This window comes from Festucalex cinctus, chromosome 18, assembly GCF_051991245.1.
Source record: "Festucalex cinctus isolate MCC-2025b chromosome 18, RoL_Fcin_1.0, whole genome shotgun sequence".
In the NCBI taxonomy this organism is placed as follows: Eukaryota; Metazoa; Chordata; class Actinopteri; order Syngnathiformes; family Syngnathidae; genus Festucalex; species Festucalex cinctus.
The window spans coordinates 8,109,625-8,127,295 of record NC_135428.1 but is presented as its reverse complement, the minus strand read 5'-3'; the positions used below and the strand labels follow the sequence as shown (position 1 = coordinate 8,127,295).

The 17,671-nt window shown below is 33.0% G+C and overlaps 2 protein-coding genes across 2 annotated transcripts in view; one reads left to right on the top strand and one right to left on the bottom strand.

Annotated features, from left to right (window-relative positions):
* Nucleotide 1: 1 nt before the first annotated feature.
* On the bottom strand, nt 2-3,357 carry LOC144006638 (mannose-P-dolichol utilization defect 1 protein-like). Its single transcript, XM_077505587.1, has 7 exons — nt 3,246-3,357; nt 3,002-3,067; nt 1,954-2,086; nt 999-1,084; nt 414-529; nt 209-319; nt 2-121 (listed from the first exon to the last, which is right to left on the bottom strand). The coding sequence occupies exons 1-7, from the start codon at nt 3,334-3,336 to the stop codon at nt 2-4; spliced, it is 723 nt and encodes a 240-aa protein (XP_077361713.1). The 5' UTR covers nt 3,337-3,357.
* Nucleotides 3,358-6,738: 3,381 nt separating this feature from the next.
* The window catches only part of tm4sf21a (transmembrane 4 L six family member 21a), a 96,493-nt gene continuing 85,560 nt past the window's right edge, over nt 6,739-17,671 (top strand). Inside the window, exons 1-3 of the mRNA XM_077505282.1 lie at nt 6,739-7,065; nt 7,307-7,372; nt 7,746-7,879. Of these exons, the coding sequence (XP_077361408.1) occupies nt 6,889-7,065; nt 7,307-7,372; nt 7,746-7,879 (377 nt within the window). The 5' untranslated portion in view covers nt 6,739-6,888. The remainder of the gene's footprint in view (nt 7,066-7,306; nt 7,373-7,745; nt 7,880-17,671) is intronic.

Here is a 17,671-nt window from a genome sequence, read left to right as displayed (position 1 = left end):
CTCAGTCTTGTTTTTTTGCAGTATTATTGTTGCTCCCATAGCAGAGGACCTGAATCAGCAAAATGCAGCTGAAGCAGGCCGACATGAGGTAGCTAGCTGTGGCAAGAGACTTTCCCGTGTCCTACAAAAACAATGTTAAATTCACAAATTATAGCCGTTCCTGATGAGTACAAAAAAAAAAAAGTGTGCATTAATTCTACTTGCATACCTGCAGTGAAACAAATATGAGGCCCATGGAGGCTGCACATGATAGCAAAACGGACGTAGAGGAGAGCTGACCTGTGTGGCCATTAATATAGTTAGCTCTTGCCCGGAGAACCTGGAAACGGTCAATCCAAGTAAGCCAGTCTTCATTGTACATTTCACACTAACATACACATCAGGCTACAAAATTGAACTTTTCATGTCATTACATTGCTTGCAATTATTGCTGTCAACCTGGAAGACTGCATTGCTGAGATAACTTGCGCAGGTGCGTAAGATCCAAGGAGGGCTGTTAAGCCACTATAAGCCAACACAAATGAAATTCCTGCCACATAAACATATAGACGAGAGCGTTTGTTGATTTTTTTTATTTATTTTTATTTTTTTGGGTGAAATTGTAACAAGTGCGTACTGCCACAAGGTGGCGTTAGTGCTTTGACTTAAAGATTACATTACAACGCATTGTACAAAATGTTCCTCAGTTAATATTAAATAAAAAAAAACTGTTCTAAATGATACCTGCAAATGTATTGTACTTATTAAATACAAGTGAACCGTGCTTTAAAAGTGTACAGTACCGTATTCGAAATGAAATTAACATTGTGTAATTTGAACATTTAACTTGTCTGTGACATACCACTAGAGGGAGCCAACTTACAAAACAGAAGCACTGCTTTAGGCAACGATTAGTTGGCTTTTAAAATACTTATAATTTGTCAGCCTTGGAGTGTTGACTGTAGTGGCTTGTTTGTATTCCTCTCTTATGTTATTGCATACTGTACATTTCTGCCCACCTCTAACCGTGTCTCCCCGATAATGCAGGATGAGGAAAAGAATCATTGTTGTCTCCACGATCAAGAAAAGCCTCTCACCCCAGGCACTGTAGTAAAAAGGTATGCACAACAAGAAATGACGTTCTGTCAAGACACTGTCAGCTCAGAGCGGCAGCGTTTAGAACATGAACAAACCTGTGACAAGGTGTAACCTCTTTCTTTTTTTTTCTTCTTCTTCTTTTTTCCCCTTCCCTCCCCCACTGGCTATTAACACAGTATGCATAACTGCAGGCAATGAGTAATACTACTTCTGCACACTTTTGCAACCCAAAGTGTCACACAGCCAAAACTTAAAAACTGCCACAATAATGAAGCTGTATCAACAATCAACAATGTGTATTATTATTAGAGCTGTGAAATGATTAAATTTTTTGATCAGATTAATCACGTCGTAGAATTTTGATTAATCACTGACTTAAAAAAGCTTTTTTCCCCAACATTTTTGCCCGCTGAACACGCTCATCCTGCTCTTTCTAATCAATTCATTATTTGCATAATTTAAAATGGGGAAAAATGACCTACGGCATATGTAAACATTTATTAAATGCTTTACTTAAATGCATGTAGTTATGTTTATGTGCTCAAACTGCAACAGCTACCTTTAATGTAACCATCCACTGTTGAATAAAAAGGATCATCTGCGGTCAAAATTAATAGTGTGATTAATCTGTGGTAATACAATGATTAATGCGATATTTTTTTGTGATTAATTAATTAGTTAACGCTTTAACTTTGACAGCACTAATTATTATTGTCGTTTTCAGTGATGCATCATACTCAAAGCATTTTCTAATATTTTTGTTACATTTTCCAACTATATTGAAGTTAATTCCACAGAATAAAATGACCAGTTTAATGTATTTCCTGGCATCAATATATTGTCAATATGCATCACATGCTGGTTATAATTACTTATAAAAGTGGGAACTTGTGGGTCATGGCGAACAGGACAGGTCCAGACGAGGCGTAAAGTTGCAGTAGGATGGAAGCTGAACTCACGCCCTCCGCATTCCGTCTCCAGAGAATCTTTAGCAGCTGCAAGAGCTGAGCTACAAGCACAATGCAGACGATAGCGGGCTCAGATACTGCACGTTGTTGAATTTGGGGCAAAGTTAAACATTCGAAAGCAAAATTCCAATTCAGAGTTGGTTCATCAACAAAATGAAAGTCATTGGCTCATTTCTTGTGTTTATTACATTATTCAGTACTGGTAGCCATCCATCCATTTTCTTGACCGCTTACTCCTCACAAGGGTCGTGGGGGGTGCTGGAGCCTATCCCAGTTGGCTTTGGGCAGTAGGCGGGGTACACCCTGAACTGGCCGCCAGCCAATCGCAGCAGTACTAGTATGACGTTTTATTTGATCTTAAACAGGTGTATGACATTTGGTTTTACTATCATTGCCACCCAGGTGATTTTGTAGGTCACATCACAAATAGTAAGGGGAAAAAAATGCAAAATAAACTGCTTATATTTTACAGCATTATTTTTAAAAAATAATCTTGTGTTTTAACACATTCATTGCCAGACGAGCAAAAAATAAATAAAAATGCACCATTTGACGTCTTTTTCCGTCAATGGCAGTGAATGAGTTAATAGTGTGAAACCAGAGGTGGAAAATCCAGGTCCAGAAAGTAAAAACCCTGCCACAGTTTGGCTTTAGCCCTTGTTGCGAGCTAGCTAGCTCCTTAGCAAGTAAATAAGCACCATGGGAGCTAGCTAGCTACCACCTGGGGCTAAAGTCAAACTGTGGCAGGGTTTTTAATTTCTGGACCTGGATTTAACATTTTTGTGTAGAACTATGAACACATGGCTGTGTGTTTGTTCAGTTACGTTTATACGTAGTTGATCACTTATTATTGGACGAGGACCAACATCACATGATGTGTAAATCTGATGATTGTTTCATGAACATAATCATATAGATTGCATTTTTGTCCACCATATATGAATATTAAGTCTTACCAAAAACTATGTCCAAAAGAATCCACAGTCTGATGATTTTGTTGAGGACTAACGTCAAACATGACGCTGCAAATAAAAAGAAAACAATGAATAGAGCTGCGCACTCGTAAAAGTAAAGGACAGACTGCATTTAAGCGCCCCTCCTCCTCCTCTTCCCTCCTGCAAGTATGAAACTATTTACGCATACTTGGTAGTTGAGCAAGCCCCTTATCAGGCAGCCAAATGTGTACACAGTAAACCTCACCGTATAAGTTGAAGTTGACAAAAAGCTCCACATAACATTTCTCCGGCATGAAATGGGTAACTAGGAAGTCTTTGATTAGAGAGGTGGACATGTTGACTGTGCTGCATGCAAAGCTAAGCCACATCTCCAGGGGGAGTGGTCCAAAGGTTCCCCAAAATGTACTGCCCCCTGCATGGGAGGAAGCTGCACCTTCTTGTGGGTGTTTTATCTTGCTATGCTTGATTTCTCAATGTCATAATTGATTCAAAATGGTAGCCTACTGCCTGAAGCCATCTGGGATAGGCTCCAGCACCCCCGCGTCCCTTGTGAGCGGTTAAGAAAATGGATGGATGGATGGCCTTTTGGATTTCTTTGAATTCATAATTTGCGCCCCCCCTCCAAAAAAAAAAAAAAAAAATCTAATTTGTAATCATAAATTTAGTCGAATTTGTTGACAAACACTATGAAGAACATTATATGTGAAAGGAATTAGTAGAATACTGATGCAGAACCAGTACTGGTGGGTCTCCAGCCAAAAAAAAAAAAAAAAAAAAAGGTCACATATGTTGTAAATTGTTGCCAGGCAGAATTGATATAGCTTAATCGTAAGTGCCTCATTGGCTGATTTTTACAACAGACTAGCTGAATTAAGGGCGCTTTCAGATAATATTGTATACTTAAATAATCATCTCCCTCATACCCCCCCCCCCCCCCCGCCTTTCATAAACAAAAACAAACTTATGTCGAATCCAACCATGGCTCAGAATTTTCTCTTCCCGTCCACATTACCCACAGACGGTTGAAACATTCTCATCTGCTAGCCACCGTTCACTGTAATCATAACAATTTAAGACAAATTCACCGCCAACTTCTCCCACCTCCCGGCGCACTCCTGCCTCTTGAAATTTTGATTACTCAATAGCAGAGCTTTCCTGAGCTGTGATTTCGTCGCTGTCAACAACCTAAGGCTTCTTTATCATGACACCACGCATACCCCAGAGATTGCGTGTTACTGATTAAGCACACAGCACCCCACCCCCGACTTGATTCACCTTCACAAACACTCGGAGACGGTTGGTGTCATCCACAGGAAGGATTTTAAATGCAAACTTGAGTGTATTTGTTGGAAATGATCACACATCTTTTGTATACCTCCATTGACGTCTAAAGCCGTCAATGGCACTGAAAGAGGTCATGTGTGCTTTAATTTTAAGCATCTCCAGACCATTACTCTGTACTACATTATTCTGGGTCAGTGGTGGTTCTGCCATAGTTGTAGATGCAAATAATATATTCATATAACAAGAATCCGAATTTCCATATCCAAATCACCCAACTCAATGAATGCTCCTGTCCTTGCCAACAACAACTTATTCCAGTCTAACGGGCTGAAAACAGGACAATGTGCATAAATCTAATTACAGAAGTGAGAAGCTGGTATAAAAGGCTAGTCTGTTTAATGGTATACGGATGGTGTGCGATATACAGGGCACTATCATTGTACCAATGAAGAAACAACGGCATGTGTGGTCTATTGTGAGACGGGCATCTCAGGCAGGAAGAATTTTGATGACTTAGTTGTATAATGTTATGGAATTTGAAGGAAAAGAGAATTCCATTTTTCTGCCAGGCCATCACAATTACTTACTATTTAATCAGTTTCATTTATTAAAAAATAAGGTGACCTGCCTCTTTAGTACATGAATAATGGGAAATCTGCGCCAATATGAAGTTAATTTTTAACCTGTAACCCCTTAAACAAATGGTAGGATACAGTTTGAGTCACTATTCTCATTGAAAGGTGACAGTCATCCCTGATAAGATCCTGATCAACTTTAAACATTAATCTTTCATTGAACAGAAAGCAAATAAGGAGCATCATTTCATTTAATTAACTCTACCTACTATTCAATTTATGTTACGGAATTAGGTAACAAATCCCCAATTAAAAAAAAAAAAAAAGATTTTGATACCAAAACTCGATCCCTGTTGGAAGAAAATGATGGATGAGATAGCATGAAGTTACCAACCACACTTTATTTGGTACTTTAGTTTAGAGCAGAATATTACCATTAATTTCATGCAATTTTAAGGAAAATGCTATGTTGGGATAGCTACCTACTTAACTCATTTGCTCCCAATAACGTGTAAATACGTTGTTTTTTTAAATGTTCTCAGTGTCCCAAAGACGTATTTATACGTTGTTGTTTTTTTGTGCTAGTTTATGCTAGAGCAGACAGAAGGCTTTGATGCAGCCTCTCAGCTGCAAAGAACGGTTGCAGAAATGGTAGTTATTACAAAAAACGGCCAGCAGGTGGCAGCAGAGCAAAGGAGATCAACCAGGGCCATGTAGAAAAAAAGCTCAATTACTTACAATTTTGAATAGATTTGTGAAAACTGATGAAACTTAGCTCTCTTCTAATGCTGCTTGCTGCAAAACGGAAACAGATAGAAAATACTTTTTTTCTGATGAAAGAAGAGACTTTAATCTTTCTTTTGATAGGTTCCATGCTTTTATAGCAATAGAACACAATATTCTGTGGGCCTTGCAAAATCAGTCAAAATCCAGTAAAACAGCCGGGAGCCAACGGGATTGCTTCTGTGAAAATGCCTGCGAGTGAATGAGTTAATAAAGTCATTTATGGGGGGAGGAATTGTATATATCAAAAGTACATGTGGCACTGGTATTGGTTGCTGACTACTCAAGAGTATCAGCCTGAGGAAAAAAAAAAGTGGCATTGAACATCGCTATAATATTGACCTTATTCATATTTACTAAATCAGGTTCTGAGCCAAATCCTGAATTTCTGCTCTGTACTCCTCTCATAGCAACAATAGCACAACAGTGTGAATCACAAACATGACTAAGTTAGTGAACTCTAAATGACCAAAGGTTTGGTTTGACCACTTTCTTTTTTGTTTACATATATACAGTCTGAAAGCTTTACATGTAGGGAACTCGACTGCAATTTTTTTTTTTTTTTTTTTTTTATAAGAAAGATTGTGGGTTCCCAGGAGACCAAACATGTTTTGGTATGTTTTCTGCATCAGTCTAACCACTATGAATTTCCATTTCGTCACAAAAGCACCGCCAGGCACCATCAACATAAAAGTGTCTGATTCATATTTTAACCACAGGGCTTGTTATTTAATGTTTTACTTGCAGTCGATGTCAATGACATACTTCTCGCAACACTTCACAGTGTCCAAAGTCCAACGTGCTGTGGATCTGCAGTCATAATATCCATATTGATAGAATTGAAGTCTGCGGTTCTCCCTAAGATACTTGATATGACAAATATTGTACCTGAACTTCCTCTTAACCGATTGATGTCTTACAGGCTATGTGACTGGTGACCTACTGAACTGTGCGAGTGCACTCAACAAAACGGGGATTGTCTCACTAGGAATGAGTCACATTTGCTTCTGCCGCCTATCCCAGATTGTGTTTGTCCAACCCACGGTATCTGCATGTCACTCCACCTCCCACACCCTCACATCACTGAGTGAACGTACAAGTACGCATGCTTTCCCTCTGCTAGGGTCACTCAATAGAAAAGGGGAAGGAGGACGGGAGCCGCCGAAACATCCTGAACGGGAACTCTTAGCCTTTCTTTTTTTTTTTTTTCTTTTTCCCCAACAACAACATTTTTGCTCTGCCAACATGTGCACCGGGACATGTTCGCGTTGCATTGCTGTGTCTTTGTACCCATTAGCTCTCATCTCCATCATTTGTAACATAGTGTTGTTCTTTCCTGACGGGGACGTCAAATATGCCAAAGATGGACATATTACGGAAGAGGTGAAATATATGGGAGGACTCATCGGCGGGGGAGTAATGGTAAGTTGTCTCCGAACGAGCTCCTGAAGGGCGTGACGACGAGCTGTTGCACATTCCTTTGTTTTTATGAATTTTGTTTTTTTTATTTGCATGACAGAAAATAAAGGACTTTATCACAATATTCACATTTTCTGAGACAGTCCTGTACATGCGTTTTATGACAATTTATAAAAGATGCTAATGTTCCATTATTGTCCTTAATGAAGTTGATGTAATGTCATTTGATGTCAATCCCTTTCAGGTGCTGTTACCAGCACTTTATATCCACCTGACTGGGAAAAAAGGATGCTGTGGAAATCGCTGTGGAGTGAGTCGGTTTATGAAACTAAACACTAGTCACTGTATTTTACTATTGACATGTTCTCATGAATAATCAAGCCAGCTAAATTCCATCATGTATAAAGTAAATGTAAATTAAAATGTTTTCTTTGATTTTAGTTAATTAATTTTCATGTGAGCAGAAGTGTTGGACCGTCAGGTATGTTTTGTGGCCCGCGCGTGTCCAATTACATAGATGATGCAAACGGGTGTACCACTGAAAATCTATTCTAAGAAGTTACATATTTGTTTCCTCTGTAAATACAGTACTAGTTCGATTTGCACACAGCATAATTTTTTGGTCCACCTCAAACTCCATTCGAACATGCTCGTAAACTTTCCTTATCTTTCCACTTCCTCAGATGTTCTTATCAATCGCATTTGCCGCAGTGGGTGTGGCCGGCGCCCTGTACAGTTTGAGTGTGGCCGCGCTCGGTTTGAAGAACGGCCCCCTTTGTAAAGTCCTCTTGATATGGTCCACACCTTTCACAGACAGGTAACACTTTGATGAGGTTGACTTTATGGGTGGCAATCACATGATAATTTATCTCAAGCTTCTTCTTTTGGAACAGTCTTGTTGACATACTGTAGCACAAGTTAGTAGGACAGGCAAATAATATATTTTATATATATATATATATATATAAAATGAAGGTTATGTTGAGGGATGGTGTACAGTTCAAGAAATAATTGCGTGTAAGGTATGATTTACATGACGACGGTGTACATTAAGAACATAGGAGAGCATTTGAAAGAGGAGTCAGGAAGGTCAACTCTGTCCAGTGGTGGTGTAGCAACATTCTCTAGGGGCCCCAAGCAAGAAGAGAATGGGTGCCCCAGCGGCCATTTGTAGTATGCATAGTACATCATTTTAAAATTGCACATTTGCATCTTCAATAACCATTAATTGTGCTTCATTCAAGTGACTTGTATTGTTTTAGTTTGATTAACTTAAGCAAGAATCCTTCTAAGTGAGTCGGAAAACAGGAAAATCAAATTGCTAATTGTAAGGTCGTTTAAAAAAAAGAGGCTTTTTTTTAATGCCTTACTATATATACATGGTAGTTCTTAAAAAAAAAAAACACCTTTCTATATACATGGTCGTTTAAAAAAATGCCTTTCTATATACATAGTTGTTCAAAACAAAAACAAAAAAATATATACATGGTCGGTTTTAAAAAACAAAAAACAAACAAACAAAAAAAAGACGCCTTAGTATACATGGTCGTTTAAAAAAAAATAAATGCCTTACTATACATGGTCGTTTAAAAAAACAAACAAAAAAACGCCTTACTATACATGGTCGCTTGAAAAAAAAACAAAAAAAAACAAAACAAAGACGCCTTAGTATACATGGTCGATTTAAAAAAAAAACGCCTTACTATACATGGTCGTTTGAGAAGAAAAAAAAAAACAGCTTACTATATCCATGGTCCTTTATTTTTATAGTCTTTGGTGTTTCCCATCCGGGGGATTGAACCCACAACCTCCCAGTCTCAGGGTGGACACTCTACCACTAGACCACTGAGCTGGTCTTTGAAGAAACAATAAACAAAGAAAACGGCTGACTATGCATGGTCGGTTTTTAAAAAAACAAAAACAAAAAAAAACGCCATACTATACATGGTCGTTTAAAAAAAAAAACAAAAAAAAAAACGCCTTAGTATACATGGTCGTTTTTAAAAAAAAAAACGCCTTACTATACATGGTCGTTTTTTAAAAAAAACGCCTTACTATACATGGTCGTTTTAAAAAAAAAACAAAAAAAAACGCCTTACTATACATGGTCGTTTGAAAAAAAAAAAAACGCCTTACTATACATGGTCGTTTAAAAAAAAACAAAAAACGCCTTACTATATACATGGTCGTTTTTTTTGTTTTTGTTTTTTTTTTAAACGCCTTACTATACATGGTCGTTTTTTTTTAAAAAACGCCATACTATACATGGTCGTTTGAAAAAAAAAAAAAAAAAAAAACGCCTTAGTATACATGGTCGTTTTTTTTTTTTTTTTTTTTTTTTAAACGCCATACTATACATGGTCGTTTTTTTTTTAAAAACGCCATACTATACATGGTCGTTTGAAAAAAAATAACAAAAACAAAAAAAAAACGCCTTAGTATACATGGTCGTTTTTAAAAAAAAAACACCTTACTATACATGGTCGTTTTTTTTTTTTTTTTTGTTCTTTTTTTTTAAAACGCCATACTATACATGGTCGTTTAAAAAAAAAAAAAAAAACGCCTTACTATACATGGTTGTTTGAAAAAAAAAAAAAAAGACGCCTTAGTATACATGGTCGATTTAAAAAAAACAAAACGCCATACTATACATGGTCGTTTGAAAAAACAAAAAAAAAACAAAAAAAAAACGCCTTAGTATACATGGACGTTTAAAAAAAAAAAAAAAAACGCCTTACTATACATGGTCGTTTGAAAAAAAAAAAAAATACGCCTTGCTATACATGGTCGTTTAAAAAAAAAAAAAACGCCTTAGTATACATGGTCGATTTAAAAAAAAAACCCGCCATACTATACATGGTCGTTTGAAAAAAAACAAAAAAACGCCTTACTATACATGGTCGTTTTTTTGTTTTTTTTGTTTTTTTTTTAAACGCCTTACTATACATGGTCGTTTTTTTTAAAAAAAAAACGCCATACTATACATGGTCGTTTGAAAAAACAAACAAACAAAAAAAAAAAACGCCTTAGTATACATGGTCGTTTTTTAAAAAAAAACGCCTTACTATACATGGTTGTTTTTTTTTTTTCGTTTAAAAAAAAAAATGCCTTACTATACATGGTCGTTTAAAAAAAAACAAAAAAACGCCTTACTATACATGGTCGTTTTTTTTTTTTTTTTTTTTTTTTTTTTTTTAAACGGCATACTATACATGGTCGTTTTTTTTTTAAAAACGCCTTACTATACATGGACGTTTAAAAAAAAAAAAAAAAACGCCTTACTATACATGGTCGTTTGAAAAAAAAAAAAATACGCCTTGCTATACATGGTCGTTTAAAAAAAAAAAAACTATACATGGTCGTTTTTTTTGTTTTTGTTTTTTTTTAAAAACGCCATACTATACATGGTCGTTAGAAAAAAAACAAAAAACGCCTTAGTATACATGGTCGTTTTTAAAAAAAAAAAACGCCTTACTATACATGGTCGGGTTTTTTTTTCGTTTAAAAAAAAAAAATGCCTTACTATACATGGTCGTTTAAAAAAACAAAAAAAAACGCCTTACTATACATGGTCGTTTTTTTTTTTTTTTTTTTTTTTAAACGCCATACTATACATGGTCGTTTTTTTTTTAAAAACGCCATACTATACATGGTCGTTTGAAAAAAAATAACAAAAACAAAAAAAACGCCTTAGTATACATGGTCGTTTTTAAAAAAAAAAAAAAAAAAACGCCTTACTATACATGGTCGTTTTTTTTGTGTTTTTTTTTGTTTTGTTGTTGTTTTTTAAACGCCATACTATACATGGTCGTTTTTTTTAAAAAACGCCTTACTATACATGGTCGTTTTTTTTTTTTTTTTTTTTTTTTTAACGCCCTACTATACATGGTCATTTAAAAAAAAAAAAACGCCTTACGATACATGGTCGTTTGAAAAAAAAACAAAAAACAAACAAAACAAAAAAAAGACGCCTTAGTATACATGGTCGATTTAAAAAAAAAAAAACGCCATACTATACATGGTCATTTTTTTTTTTATTTTTTTTTTAAACGCCATACTATACATGGTAGTTTAAAAAAAAACAACAAACAAACAAAAAAAAGACGCCTTAGTATACATGGTCGATTTAAAAAAAAAAAACGCCATACTATACATGGTCGTTTGGAAAAAAAAAAAAAAAAAAAAAAAACGCCTTAGTATACATGGTCGTTTAAAAAAAAACAAAAAAAAACGCCTTACTATACATGGTCGTTTTTTTGTTTTTTTTTTTGTTCTTTTTTTTTAAAACGCCATACTATACATGGTCGTTTTTTTAAAAAAAAACAAAAAACGCCTTACTATACATGGTTGTTTGAAAAAAAAAAAAAAGACGCCTTAGTATACATGGTCGATTTAAAAAAAACAAAACGCCATACTATACATGGTCGTTTGAAAAAAAAAAAAAAAAAAAAAAAAAAAACGCCTTAGTATACATGGTCGTTTGAAAAAAAAAAAAAAATAAACAAAAAAAAAAAACGCCTTAGTATACATGGTCGTTTTTTAAAAAAAAAACGCCTTACTATACTTGGTCGTTTTTTTTGTTTTTTTTGTTTTTGTTTTAAACGCCATACTATACATGGTCGTTTAAAAAAAAAAAAAAAAAACGCCTTAGTATACATGGTCGATTTAAAAAAAAAACCCGCCATACTATACATGGTCGTTTGAAAAAAAAAAAAAAAACGCCTTACTATACATGGTCGTTTTTTTTGTTTTTGTTTTTTTTTTAAACGCCTTACTATACATGGTCGTTTTTTAAAAAAAAAAAACGCCATACTATACATGGTCGTTTGAAAAAAAAAACAAAAAAAAAACGCCTTAGTATACATGGTCGTTTTTTTAAAAAAAAAACGCCATACTATACATGGTCGTTTGAAAAAAAAAAAAAAAAAAAAAAAAAACAGCTTACTATATCCATGGTCCTTTATTTTTATAGTCTTTGGTGTTTCCCCATCCGGGGGATTGAACCCACAACCTCCCAGTCTCAGGGTGGACACTCTACCACTAGACCACTGAGCTGGTCTTTGAAGAAACAATAAACAAAGAAAACGGCTGACTATGCATGGTCGGTTTTAAAAAAAACAAACAAAAAAAAATGCCATACTATACATGGTCGTTTGAAAAAAACAAAAACAAAAAAAAAACGCCTTAGTATACATGGTCGTTTTTAAAAAAAAAAACGCCTTACTATACATGGTCGTTTAAAAAAAAACAAAAAAACGCCTTACTATACATGGTCGTTTTTTTTTTTTTTTTTTTTTTTTTTTTTTTAAACGGCATACTATACATGGTCGTTTTTTTTTTAAAAACGCCTTACTATACATGGACGTTTAAAAAAAAAAAAAAAAACGCCTTACTATACATGGTCGTTTGAAAAAAAAAAAAATACGCCTTGCTATACATGGTCGTTTAAAAAAAAAAAAACTATACATGGTCGTTTTTTTTGTTTTTGTTTTTTTTTAAAAACGCCATACTATACATGGTCGTTAGAAAAAAAACAAAAAACGCCTTAGTATACATGGTCGTTTTTAAAAAAAAAAAACGCCTTACTATACATGGTCGGGTTTTTTTTTCGTTTAAAAAAAAAAAATGCCTTACTATACATGGTCGTTTAAAAAAACAAAAAAAAACGCCTTACTATACATGGTCGTTTTTTTTTTTTTTTTTTTTTTTAAACGCCATACTATACATGGTCGTTTTTTTTTTAAAAACGCCATACTATACATGGTCGTTTGAAAAAAAATAACAAAAACAAAAAAAACGCCTTAGTATACATGGTCGTTTTTAAAAAAAAAAAAAAAAAAACGCCTTACTATACATGGTCGTTTTTTTTGTGTTTTTTTTTGTTTTGTTGTTGTTTTTTAAACGCCATACTATACATGGTCGTTTTTTTTAAAAAACGCCTTACTATACATGGTCGTTTTTTTTTTTTTTTTTTTTTTTTTAACGCCCTACTATACATGGTCATTTAAAAAAAAAAAAACGCCTTACGATACATGGTCGTTTGAAAAAAAAACAAAAAACAAACAAAACAAAAAAAAGACGCCTTAGTATACATGGTCGATTTAAAAAAAAAAAACGCCATACTATACATGGTCATTTTTTTTTTTATTTTTTTTTTAAACGCCATACTATACATGGTAGTTTAAAAAAAAACAACAAACAAACAAAAAAAAGACGCCTTAGTATACATGGTCGATTTAAAAAAAAAAAACGCCATACTATACATGGTCGTTTGGAAAAAAAAAAAAAAAAAAAAAAAACGCCTTAGTATACATGGTCGTTTAAAAAAAAACAAAAAAAAACGCCTTACTATACATGGTCGTTTTTTTGTTTTTTTTTTTGTTCTTTTTTTTTAAAACGCCATACTATACATGGTCGTTTTTTTAAAAAAAAACAAAAAACGCCTTACTATACATGGTTGTTTGAAAAAAAAAAAAAAGACGCCTTAGTATACATGGTCGATTTAAAAAAAACAAAACGCCATACTATACATGGTCGTTTGAAAAAAAAAAAAAAAAAAAAAAAAAAAACGCCTTAGTATACATGGTCGTTTGAAAAAAAAAAAAAAATAAACAAAAAAAAAAAACGCCTTAGTATACATGGTCGTTTTTTAAAAAAAAAACGCCTTACTATACTTGGTCGTTTTTTTTGTTTTTTTTGTTTTTGTTTTAAACGCCATACTATACATGGTCGTTTAAAAAAAAAAAAAAAAAACGCCTTAGTATACATGGTCGATTTAAAAAAAAAACCCGCCATACTATACATGGTCGTTTGAAAAAAAAAAAAAAAACGCCTTACTATACATGGTCGTTTTTTTTGTTTTTGTTTTTTTTTTAAACGCCTTACTATACATGGTCGTTTTTTAAAAAAAAAAAACGCCATACTATACATGGTCGTTTGAAAAAAAAAACAAAAAAAAAACGCCTTAGTATACATGGTCGTTTTTTTAAAAAAAAAACGCCATACTATACATGGTCGTTTGAAAAAAAAAAAAAAAAAAAAAAAAAACAGCTTACTATATCCATGGTCCTTTATTTTTATAGTCTTTGGTGTTTCCCCATCCGGGGGATTGAACCCACAACCTCCCAGTCTCAGGGTGGACACTCTACCACTAGACCACTGAGCTGGTCTTTGAAGAAACAATAAACAAAGAAAACGGCTGACTATGCATGGTCGGTTTTAAAAAAAACAAACAAAAAAAAATGCCATACTATACATGGTCGTTTGAAAAAAACAAAAACAAAAAAAAAACGCCTTAGTATACATGGTCGTTTTTAAAAAAAAAAACGCCTTACTATACATGGTCGTTTAAAAAAAAAAAAAAAAAAAACGCCTTACTATACATGGTCGTTTGAAAAAAAAAAAAAACGCCTTACTATACATGGTCGTTTAAAAAAAAAAAAAAAACGCCTTACTATACATGGTCGTTTTTTTTGTTTTTTTTTTTTTTAAACGCCTTACTATACATGGTCGTTTTTAAAAAAAAAACGCCATACTATACATGGTCGTTTGAAAAACAAAAAAAACAAAAAAACGCCTTAGTATATATGGTCGTTTTTTTAAAAAAACGCCTTACTATACATGGTCGTTAAAAAAAAAAAAAAAAAACGCCTTACTATACATGGTCGTTTTTTGTTCTTGTTTTTTTTTTAAACGCCTTACTAAACATGGTCGTTTTTAAAAAAAAAACGCCATACTATACATGGTCGTTTGAAAAAAACAAACAAACAAAAAAAAAAACGCCTTACTATACATGGTCGGTTTTTTTTTTTTCGTTTAAAAAAAAAAATGCCTTACTATACATGGTCGTTTGAAAAAAAAACAACAAACAAACAAAAAAAAGACGCCTTAGTATACATGGTCGATTTAAAAAAAAAACGCCTTACTATACATGGTCGTTTAAAAAAAAAAAAAAACGCCTTACTGTACATGGTCGTTTTTTTGTTTTTTTTTAAACGCCTTACTATACATGGTTGTTTAAAAAAAAATAAATGCCTTACTATACATGGTCGTTTAAAAAAACAAACAAAAAAACGCCTTACTATACATGGTCGCTTGAAAAAAAAACAAAAAAACAAAACAAAGACGCCTTAGTATACATGGTCGAATTAAAAAAAAACGCCTTACTATACATGGTCGTTTGAAAAAAAACAAAACAAAAAAAAACAGCTTACTATATCCATGGTCCTTTATTTTTATAGTCTTTGGTGTTTCCCATCCGGGGGATTGAACCCACAACCTCCCAGTCTCAGGGTGGACACTCTACCACTAGACCACTGAGCTGGTCTTTGAAGAAACAATAAACAAAGAAAACGGCTGACTATGCATGGTCGGTTTTAAAAAAAAACAAAAAAAAAAAAAAAACGCCATACTATACATGGTCGTTTGAAAAAAAAAAAAAAAAAAAAAACGCCTTAGTATACATGGTCGTTTTAAAAAAAACAAAAAAAAAACGCCTTACTATACATGGTCGTTTGAAAAAAAAAACAAAAACAAAAAAACAGCTTACTATATGCATGGTCCTTTATTTTTATAGTCTTTGGTGTTTCCCATCCGGGGGATTGAACCCACAACCTCCCAGTCTCAGGGTGGACACTCTACCACTAGACCACTGAGCTGGTCTTTGAAGAAACAATAAACAAAGAAAACGGCTGACTATGCATGGTCGGTTTTTAAAAAAAACAAAAAAAAAACGCCATACTATACATGGTCGTTTGAAAAAAAAAAAAAAAAAAAAAAAACGCCTTAGTATACATGGTCGTTTTTTTAAAAAAAACCGCCTTACTATACATGGTCGTTTTAAAAAAAAAACAAAAAACGCCTTACTATACATGGTCGTTTGAAAAAAAAAAAAAAAACGCCTTACTATACATGGTCGTTTAAAAAAAAACAAAAAACGCCTTACTATACATGGTCGTTTTTTTTGTTTGTTTGTTTTTTAAACGCCATACTATACATGGTAGTTTAAAAAAAAACAACAAACAAACAAAAAAAAGACGCCTTAGTATACATGGTCGTTTTTAAAAAAAAAAACGCCATACTATACATGGTCGTTTGAAAAACAAAAAAAAACAAAAAAACGCCTTAGTATACATGGTCGTTTTTTTTAAAAAACGCCTTACTATACATGGTCGTTTTATTGTTTTTTTTTTTTGTTCTTTTTTTTTAAAACGCCATACTATACATGGTCGTTTAAAAAAAAAAAAAAACGCCTTACTATACATGGTTGTTTGAAAAAAAAAAAAAGACGCCTTAGTATACATGGTCGATTTAAAAAAAACAAAACGCCATACTATACATGGTTGTTTGAAAAAAACAAAAACAAAAAAAAACAAAAAACGCCTTAGTATACATGGTCGTTTGAAAAAAATAAAAAATAAACAACAACAAAAAACGCCTTAGTATACATGGTCGTTTTAAAAAAAAAAAAACGCCTTACTATACATGGTCGTTTTTGTTTTTTTTTTGTTTGTTTTTTAAACGCCATACTATACATGGTCGATTTAAAAAAAAAAAACGCCATACTATACATGGTCGTTTGAAAAAAAACAAAAAAATGCCTTACTATACATGGTCGTTTTTTTGTTTTTTTTGTTTTTTTTAAACGCCATACTATACATGGTCGTTTAAAAAAAAACAAAAAAAAACGCCTTACTATACATGGTCGTTTTTTTTTTTAAAAAAACGCCATACTATACATGGTCGTTTGAAAAAAAAAAACAACAAAAAAAAAACGCTTTAGTATACATGGTCGTTTTTTTTTAAAAAAACGCCTTACTATACATGGTCGTTTTTTGTTTTTCGTTTAAAAAAAAAAAATGCCTTACTATACATGGTCGTTTAAAAAAAAAAAAAAAAAACGCCTTACTATACATGGTCGTTTGAAAAAAAAACAACAAACAAACAAAAAAAAAGACGCCTTAGTATACATGGTCGATTTAAAAAAAAAAAACGCCTTACTATACATGGTCGTTTAAAAAAAAAAAAAAAAAAAACGCCTTACTATACATGGTCATTTAAAAAAAACAAAAAAAAACGCCTTACTATACATGGTTGTTTTTTTTGTTTTTGTTTTTTTTTAAAACGCCATACTATACATGGTCGGGTTTTTTTTTTTCGTTTAAAAAAAAAAATGCCTTACTATACATGGTCGTTTAAAAAAAAAAAAAAAAACGCCTTACTATACATGGTCGTTTAAAAAAAAAGAAAAACGCCTTACTATACATGGTCGTTTTTTTTTTTTTTTTTTTTAAACGCCTTACTATACATGGTTGTTTAAAAAAAAAAAAAAAAACGCCTTAGTATACATGGTCGTTTTTTTTTTTAAAAAAACGCCTTACTATACATGGTCGTTTTTAAAAAAAAACGCCTTACTATACATGGTCGTTTAAAAAAAAAAAAAAAAAACGCCTTACTATACATGGTCGTTTTAAAAAAAAAAAAAACGCCTTACTATACATGGTCGTTTTTAAAAAAAAAAAAAAAACGCCTTACTATACATGGTAGTTTAAAAAAAAACAAAAAAACGCCCTACTATACATGGTCGTTTTTTTTTTTGTTTGTTTGTTTT

Coding starts and splice junctions, on each gene's coding strand:
- LOC144006638 (XM_077505587.1), bottom strand. CDS start 3,336: ATGTCCACCTCTCTAATCAAAGACTTCCTAGTTACCCATTTCATGCCG. Junction 2,087..3,001: donor TCTTTTGGACATAGTTTTTG/GTAAGACTTAAT, acceptor TTGTGCTTGTAG/CTCAGCTCTTGCAGCTGCTA. Junction 1,085..1,953: donor ACCCACAAGTTCCCACTTTT/ATAAGTAATTAT, acceptor TTTTTACTACAG/TGCCTGGGGTGAGAGGCTTT.